The 10,110-nt window shown below is 32.4% G+C and overlaps 1 protein-coding gene across 1 annotated transcript in view; it reads right to left on the bottom strand.

Annotated features, from left to right (window-relative positions):
• LOC106459624 (calmodulin-binding transcription activator 1-like) overlaps positions 1-10,110 on the bottom strand; it is a 201,616-nt gene that overhangs the window by 34,102 nt on the left and 157,404 nt on the right. Inside the window, exons 6-8 of the mRNA XM_022386151.1 lie at positions 4,559-4,630; positions 2,756-2,897; positions 938-963 (exon numbers count right to left, since the gene is read on the bottom strand). Coding sequence (XP_022241859.1) covers positions 938-963; positions 2,756-2,897; positions 4,559-4,630 — 240 coding nt within the window. The remainder of the gene's footprint in view (positions 1-937; positions 964-2,755; positions 2,898-4,558; positions 4,631-10,110) is intronic.

Here is a 10,110-nt window from a genome sequence, read left to right as displayed (position 1 = left end):
TAAAATAGTTTTTCTATATAAAGCTAATAATTTTTTTATTTCATTAAAATACAAGCCAGTGAACCTGCCTTCCTCTACCGAGTTCAAATGTCACATGAACAATCCGTGGCCCTAATTTCAGCCTTCATTGTGGCTATCCCAGTATAATCCTTTCTCTAAGCCATATATCTTCCCTGAAGCCATACTTTCCCTAATCTTTTCTTCCATTACATTGTCTTCTCAGACAATTGTAAATCGAAATCTACATATCAGTGAGTGGAAATACAGCATTCTTCTACTGATATCTGAATGGTAAAACAATATTAACCAATTACTAGTCTGACAGTACTTATCTATGATTGGTCAGCAAATAGTTCAATCTGAAGCTCAATGGTTAAGAAAAAATGAAGATTATTCCAAAAAATGGCACCATACAGTCTAAGATTCAAGCCAACACAGTTGGGAAATAACAGATTTAGCATTTGTAATTAATGTATGTAGTGTATGATGATCTAATTTAAATTAGTCAAGACACAGAAAATACATAATTGGGACTTATTCCCAACAACAACAAACCTACGAACTCTCACAATCAATTAAACATAAGCAAAAAAAATCACATAAACAGCGAGTTAAATTCAAAAGAAAAAGAAAAATGTATTTTTCAAGTAGAAAAGAAACATTACTGACACAATCAACATGTATGTATCTTACATACTTCCTTACTGACACAATTAACATGTATGTACCTTACATACTTCCTTACTGACACAATTAACATGTATGTACCTTACATACTTCCTTACTGACACAATCAACATGTATGTATCTTACATACTTCCTTACTGACACAATCAACATGTATGTATCTTACATACTTCCTTACTGACACAATCAACATGTATGTATCTTACATACTTCCTTACTGACACAATCAACATGTATGTATCTTACATACTTCCTTAATGATGATCTGTGAACATACTTGAAAAAAGTATGTTTTTGTACAATCAAACACATCTTTTTCCTGTTTCTACTTCAAAGAAATATTAAATGTACACATGTTATATTCCATCTTTACTACTGTACAAGTTTTGGGCTACTTAGCAGTACTCACCTAGAGAAACAGAAGACTAACCCTGTATGTGATCAAAACATTATAAAAACTTCTAACTTATAAAAAAAAACATACATTATTGATAACAAAACAATCATGTAAAAAGTAACACATACAAAAAACTTTTATCAGAAACTTATAAACATGCATAAATAATGGATGCATATATACATCTACTCAGGGGCCGGTTTAAGGTTTGGTGGGGTCCTAGGCCCAGGTAATAAATCACTCTTTCCTCTATTCTACTAGTTTTACAAACTATAATTATTTTAGTAGGGTGGCCATTTGGGCCCTTATGTGGTCAGGGCCCTAGACTCAGGTAATAACTCACTCTTTCCTCTATTCTACTAGTTTTACAAACTATAATTATTTTACTTGGGTGGCCATTTGGGCCCTTATGTGGTCAGGGCCCTAGACTCAGGTAATAACTCACTCTTTCCTCTATTCTACTAGTTTTACAAACTATAATTATTTTACTAGGGTGGCCATTTGGGCCCTAATGTGGTCAGGGCCCTAGACCCAGGTAATAACTCACTCTTTCCTCTATTCTACTAGTTTTACAAACTATAATTATTTTACTTGGGTGGCCATTTGGGCCCTTATGTGGTCAGGGTCCTAGGCCCCAGGCCTATTCATTAATGCGGTACTGCATATACTACCTTCGAAGCTCTTATAATTATGAGGCTTGTAGTTGTACATCAAAGTACTATTACCAATATAAAATATTCTTAACAGCCATAAAACTTAAGATTTCATCATCAAGCTGAAGGCTAAGAAAATATAACAACATAGTTATAGCTGAAGGCTAAAGAAAATATAACAACATGGTTATAGCTGAAGGCTAAAGAAAATATAACAACATGGTTATAGTTGAAGGCTAAAGAAAATATAACAACATGGTTATAGCTGAAGGCTAAAGAAAATATAACAACATGGTTATAGCTGAAGGCTAAAGAAAATATAACAACATGGTTATAGCTGAAAGCTAAAGAAAATATAACAACATGGTTATAGCTGAAAGCTAAAGAAAATATAACAACATGGTTATAGCTGAAAGCTAAAGAAAATATAACAGCATAGTTATACAATTTAGTCATAGTACTATCTGATACTAATATAGAGAAAAACTAAGAAACAGCCACAACAGAAAACTAAAATTTAAATAAACTTGAAAAAGGAATAGAACACTGTTGGGTTAAACATCTTGGAAGTATAACTGTTTTCAAGACTGTGACCTTAAATAGCTCCAACATGACAAAATTTGACAAAATAATCATGAAGTCAAAAAATAAATAAAAAGTTTACCTGAGAATGTTAAAACCTAGAAGAAAGTTTACAGGTAACTAATGGCAATATGAAAATGCTTTGAACAATTTAGTACATGGATGTGATGTTTACTCTATCAGCCATCTGGAGCTAACTTCATGTAAAATTTTTAAACATTTGATGTAGAAAACATTCATGATCACATAATATGCTAATAATTAACATGTCAAGAAAAATATATCAAACTGCAATTAGGCAAAAATATAACAAAACGGTTTTGAAAAAAAACGTTAGTTGAAAAGTAATATTTATGTTTTATTATAAAATAAGAAATGTGCACAAGAAAAATTGTTCAGTCACAAAAACCTAAAAAGAGTCAATGATTAAACTTACACATAGGTTTTAGCTGAGACACTAGCTCATCTTTTGTCCATTCCTTTTTATCAGTGCAGTAACTGAGATTAGGTGAGATGAGGATTTTGTTATCATCGCTGTAGGGGACATTCAAGTAATGAACCAACACAATGTCAGGATTCTGCAAAAGATAAAGAATATTGGACTACTTGTATGTTTTGTAGTGATAAATCATTAACTAGAATTAAATTATATACAATTAGATATGCATTGTTTTTGTTGTGGATGTGTCATAAAAAGCCTGTTGCTACGTCTACAGAAGGGTGGTAACACAAAACGTCACCTTATCCAGTTACCTTGCAATAGTTTTTATGGGCATTACTTCATCTTTCATACTTGTGCTGCCTTTTTGACTTAAAACTGAGAACCTTTACACTCAAATATTTTAAACTTCTGACTCCCAAGTAGCATCAATATCAAAACAGGAGTGTTGATTAGTACAGAATGAGACAAAAAAAAAGTAACAGATGCCAGGTATTATAAATTTTTTATGAGAGAGTGTTAAGAATTCCAGCATTCAATTGTTCTCCAACTGTCAAAGCACCCCTAGGTAGCAAAATTGTTAGTTAGAAAATGTTTAGATTATGAATGGATGATTATATCCTGATCAAGTAAACAGCGAAGCTTTACTAAACTACAGAAATGCTTTCAAAACACACAAATGATAAATTCTCACTTTGATCAACTAACCACGGTATATTGTACAATTGAAAAACTTTTTTCCATCACAGCATCCTACTTTAGTGTATTACCACCGAGTAACAGCATCCTACTTTAGTGTATTACCACCGAGTAATTACTTCCTTCAAAGTGTTGTACATACAACTAACACATGAGCCTCAGCAGTTCATACTGCTAGGGTGTGAGATACTGTTATGATTGCAAGGTAAATCATGAACAGGGTTCCAGTTTTTGTTATTTACAACTTTCACACAGTACAGTCTAAGTTAACATATGCAAAGGTGTTACCATTTCTCTTGATTTAATAATCATTACATTTTATTACAAACACACTACTTGTTAAGATCATAAAATCAAAACTCACAGGAATGGACATAAATCATAATTAATATCAGACCTTGTGTGAAACATCTAAAGCTTGATAAATTATGTAGTCCAACCATAGTTTAATAACTTTACTCTCAAATGAATCTATATTAGCTTTATAACAGTGGAAGCCATAATATAAAACTGTGTATTAATTCAATAGACTTCTATTAACAGTTAGGCCTTAGCACAAGTCATATGTTGGATTTGTTTATAATAAACAATTACTCATTACAGTATCATCTCCAGAAAATACATACAAATAAAAATGTACATTTAAATATAACTACATCTATAATGTTCTATTATAAGCACATCATTTTGTAAAAACATTTTACAAATTTTTATCTATCAGTGTATCTTAATAGTGTATTTTGCTAAGTTTCACTGTTAGCATTTGGTTTCTCTATACCAAAAGTATTTTGAAATGAGACTTTCCATTAAAAGCAAATTCAACGGAAAACAGAAACAAACAGACATTATACAAGTAATCTTGAAATTCTTGCACTACTATATAAAAGAAATTATCTATGCTAATATGTATAACCATTGCTTCTTCATGTTCCATAAAACTGTTTAAAAATTATGAATAAATCATTATCTACAATTTACCATTAATACAAAGTTTAAAAACATTTGTTAAACACTGTTTTCTTTTCTAGCACACTTCAGTGCAGCTACAGGTAAACTAAAATCTCATTAAACCAATGATAAATTCAAAAACTGTTAACAAACCTGGAGAAGCCAATAACATCGTCGATGAAAAGTTGGAAGAATTGCTGAGTGAACATAACATCCATAAATACACTGGAAAATAATATAAATTTTATGTAGACAAGAAATTCTCAAATAATGACATAAAACACTTGTAGTTCAGTTTTCCATATAAGTATTATAATAATTATATTATATTATTATAATAATTATATTATATTTAACTATAGCATTATACCAAGAAACACTACGTACAAGAAGCAAGCTGGGTTTTTTGTTATAAAATATTTGGTGGATTATGTTACAACTGCTCTGCCAATCCCTAGCTTGAAGTTACTAACCTGAGAATGAACCATAATGCAGTCAGAAGTCCTTCATAAAATCAACAGCATAAGCATAACTTTAAAAGAGATTTCTAAATCTATCTGAACTGTGCCTAAAGTTTTCACATCAGCTCAGCTCTTACACACAGTAGTAAAATAATTTCAATAAGAACTTTAAGTGAACAAAGCAACAGCATACGTATCAGCCAGTGATCTCGAAATACTTGTTTTCAATAGACAGTTGCTGTTGAAAGAGACAAATTTTTGTGTTTATTTAGCCTTCTCGATGATAGAGATTAAAATGACTTACAATGTCCTTAAACCATGCTATAAAGCTCACAAGATTGTAATTTAAGAGCATAGGAGTTTTAATATGCTGCTAATGGAAAATGAAGATTATACAAACACTCATTAAATCATCTGATTTCGATTAGCTGAAAGACATAAACAGAAGCCCACTTAAGTGATAAAAGGACTTTTTCATTGCCCTCATCCTCCAGCTCCTGCACTTATCTATGCAATCTCCAATAGTCTCAAAAGAATGTATGAAACTCCAAGAAAGCATTTCATGACATTTTTCATAATGTCTTAAGTGAAAAATACTGTCCCAGGCTCTTTAAGCCTGTTTCACAAGGTGTAAAGCAAGAAATGTACAAACTTTTCTAGAAAGTTGTTGATCTTATTATGAAAAAAAAATTATTATTTTCCCTTTGGTGACATTGGGATTATCTTACACTCATTAATGAAGCATAATAGAAGTGGAGCAGTTTTTCATCATTTTTCTACATAACATAAAAACAAGTTGGAACATTATGAGAGGTATGTACCAACTTGATAAAGAATTATCACAATATTGTAATAAAAAAAAGTACTTTTTTGCTGTTTCTTATTTTATTAAACAATAAGAAGTAAAATACGAAAGTCCATGATTTTTTATGAACTGACTTGAATGATAAATTCACATTTTTGAATTAAATTCAATGAAAACCATTATTATAATATAACCATCAACACATTTTTATTTACCTATGTTTCAACCGTAACTAGTGTTAGTATATTTTGAGAAATAAACTTTAGGTTTAACATTAAACCTATAAGACAGGAGTTCCCAACTTGTTTAGCTTAAAGCCCCCTAGACCTAAAACACCCTGGCTGAGGAAATTTTAAATAATAGCTACTCTAAGTTACATTACTCATTACAACTTGTTCTTTGAAAAAAATATCTCAAGCATCAAATGAACATTGTGTACGATATCTCAAGCATCAAATAAAAATTACTGTTAAAAATACTTTTTAGTCTGGCGTCAAGGAAGCTTTAAAGATAATATTTCTACATATGCTAAAGCCCTCCTGAAGTGCCTTGCAGATCCCTATTAAGGTACCACTACTATAACCTGCCTTAATGTCTCATGCAATTAAATACAAAATAATGCACACAGATGCAGAAGGATCTTTGTAACAATGAGTTAAATAACTATGGAGTATTTATAAGTAGAGAGTATGTCGGAGTCGAGCCTGTTCCCTGGTTTACTCACATTGAAAATGTTTCTGCAGATAGTAAGAAACTCATTTAGTACGATAATAAGAAACTCATACTAACCTTAAGATTTCTAAACAGAGCTTGGATAAAATATAAACTCCTAGCCACTTTTCTTAACACACAGAAAAAAACAAAAATCAAATTTCGGGATTTCATAATGAGGATGTTACCAGAACATAGCACTATCAGGAAATCTACTTCTTTCTGTTAAAACTGGAGGATGTTACCAGAACATAGCACTATCAGGAAATCTACTCCTTTCTGTTAAAACTATAGGATGTTACCAGAACATAGCACTATCAGGAAATCTACTCCTTTCTGTTAAAACTGGAGGATGTTACCAGAACATAGCACTATCAGGAAATCTACTCCTTTCCGTTAAAACTGGACATGTGTTTGTAGCTTAAGATTCCAGTTAAAACTATAGTGTATAAACTTCCTTTGCAGAATCATTCATTCCTTATACTAGAGCTCCAAGTCAGTTCCCCTAGTGCGTTGTATAATTGTCAGTCAGTTCCTCTAGTGCGTTGTATAATTGTCAGTCAGTTCCCCTAGTGCGTTGTATAATTGTCAGTCAGTTCCCCTAGTGCGTTGTATAATTGTCAGTTAAGTGATATTCTGAGAAAATATTTTAACACAATGGACGTAAAAATCTACAGAAAACATAAACAGCCAATAAAATTATAGATTGTCTACAGATAGGTTACTTGGTATATGAGTACCAAATTTAAATCCAAGTGCTTTTATTTATTGCATAATGGCAGTTACGGTTAAAAGTGCTTTATTGAATTATATAAAAACCAGGATACTATCACATTTTAATAAGTCAATCCAACTACTATCAATTTTGCAGCCAAATTAAAAACATGTTTCCTGTAGAGTGTACAATTTATGAAAGTTATTTTCAAATGTCCTGCTTATACTGAGACAACAACAACAAGAAAACTAAATAAATAAAGTGTTTCATCCTATTAATACATAACCACTCAACAGATGACAAAAGAGTAGTTGAACAAACAATGGTACTAGCTCAGCAATTAGTGCTAAGCTAACAACAGGATGAAGGAAAAATATAAAAGCACTTCTGTAAAGCAATTCACCAGTAAAAGTTCAGAAGCAACTTCTGGCGCTCATTTAACAAAAGAAATACATAAAAAAATCATAGAAAATATCACCAATTTATTAACAACATTCTTCAAAGAATTTTATTCAGTTTATATGGCTACACATAGTGTGTGTGTGTGTGTGTGTATATATATATATCTTCAATAAAGATTATCATTAATGATAGTATATTCCTCCTTTTGCCATCATCATGTCAACCTTTATCATATGCTGAAGATGATCTGATGAATGTATGTAATAATTTATTGATGTTACAATGTCTGTCCGTCTGTCTATTTAAATATGTGACCAGCTATGACAAGGATGGCTGAAACACTTTAAACACCCTGAATAATCATTAATCATCGTAACCACTTCGTAACATGTGGGGGGGGGGGGGTCAGAATTTCGCGTAAACTTACGTAAGGCTAAAGACTCACAGCTGTTCTCAGTATTTGTTTCAGATGTTCGCGCATAGCTACACTAGCCGTTCAAAATTTTGAGTGCTGACAAACTAGACTCACTAGAGAGGAGGCAGCTAATCAAGAGCACCCATTACTAACTCTTCCGCTACTGTAATCGAATAGTAGTATATGACTGTCACTTTTATAATGCACACATGACTCAAAGAGAGATCCCCCTTTTTTTATTTCTTTTTTTGCGGAAATAAAATTCGAGCCATATTCCCTCTATCCAACAGTCCGGTACGGTAACCACTAGGCCACGCCCGACCCAGACAGGAAGGAGGATGTCTAGTCACCAGTGAATAACCACTGCCAACACTGGAGCTACTCATTTGATTAAATAGTGGGAGTTGATCATCATTCTTATAGCATAAAAACACGGCCCTAAGGTAAGGAGAATACTTTTGCGACGATGTGTGGCGAATCATAAACTCTCATATTCACAGTACAAACACACCTGTCACTTTTGGCGCACCCACAGCATCAAAGGGCGAAGTATGTTTATGCGGCAACGGTCAATGAATTGTAAAGTCCTCAAATTCATAGACCGAACACACTAATTGTAGGCCACGCTCAACCCCTCCGTCCATTTTTGTGTCTAAAAACATTTGACACTTTAAAATGTTTGTAGGATTTTACCAATTATTTTTTTGTTTACCTTTTCTTAAAGTTTACATATATTACTTATTCACAAGGGTTTACTTATTTATTTTTTTCCTCGTTTATCTTTTCATATATAATCTTAATTGCTTTGAGAAATAAGGTTTCAAACTTAAAAACTATCTCCTGGCACTCGAACTTTTCTGTCACTTCACCTAACAAGGATTAATACCACCTTCGTATCACATCCATACAACACAAATGGCGCTGAGCAGATTCTCCTTTGTTCCACGAGTAGTGGTTTTAAGGTACCTTAAAATATCTGTGTGCATATTTTGGTTTGAAAAACAGGAACTTACATCATCACAGTACTAAGAGAGGATTAAACGCAGTGTGTTATTATTAGTTCATTTAAATGTTCACATATCTGACAACTGGTAAGACCAATAAAATATGGAGCTTAGAGTATTAGTATGCTTAAAGTTTTTAACCAAACTTTCTCTACTTAGCCAAAATCAGTCAAGGTTTTTCTCTTGTTTGATAAACACACGTTTGCAATATTATCACCTTTTAATCGTTATAAAAAATCCAAGTAGAAAGGTAACTGACTTATGAACAGGCGTTTATAAAAAACTACTTTCAAAATGAGAGTAAAATTGTTTTAATTGGCATTAAATGTCCCGACGGCTCTATTTTTAGCAACAGGAATTCTATACTCGTGGCCTTGATGGCAATTTCAAGCAGCAGCTGTCAACTGGAATTCTTTTTAAATCTATTTTGTCGTAGTAGCTTTGAAGGTATGGCTGTTCACTGACTGTGGCATTGTTAAGGTTACAAACGTGGAAAAGGGAAAATAGACTAGGCTTGTAACAGTATGCTATGTAGGGTGGTGTGTATGTATATAAGGATGGTGGTAAGATATTAGAAAAAAGAAAAACCGCTAATAACGAAATTTACGTTAATAACAAAGTAAAAAATAGTAGATTACAGAGTTACGAGAATAGTTTTATGGGTGGTTTTGAAATACAAAAAATTACCGATTAACCGAGCTCATCAACCTACGTATGTGCATCGTTTGTCGCTTACTTACTTATTTTAAAGATGTAGTGACACAACCTATAAAATTATCGGATTTAATTATTCATTCTAGGAAGACACTTCTCATAGTTAGACCTAATCTTTTGCCGTCAAATCTCTGTTAAAAAGTATTTTCCATACATTAGGTATTGACTTTGGACAGTGACTTGTAACGAGAGGTCATAAAACCCAATAAAGCTGCGAAGTAGATGTACGTTTTTATTTCAAAAGGACTGTCAGTTATAAAATATTGGCATGAAGGGGATTATATTGGGTTTAGCCGTGACGACAGGACCAAACCTAACAGATTAGACTAACAATTACCAACTATATGTAAAACTTATTATACTTTTTATGTACAGATAGAGATCTCTTTAATTTAATTTGAAACCATCGACTTTTTACCACATAAGTGTGAAATACTAAGATCTGGCATTGCCAGGTGATTAAGGCACTCGACTCGCA

This window comes from Limulus polyphemus, unplaced genomic scaffold, assembly GCF_000517525.1.
Source record: "Limulus polyphemus unplaced genomic scaffold, Limulus_polyphemus-2.1.2 Scaffold639, whole genome shotgun sequence".
Taxonomy (NCBI): domain Eukaryota; kingdom Metazoa; phylum Arthropoda; class Merostomata; order Xiphosura; family Limulidae; genus Limulus; species Limulus polyphemus.
Note: the sequence above shows the minus strand (reverse complement) of the source record. Positions and strands in the feature narration are given on the sequence as shown.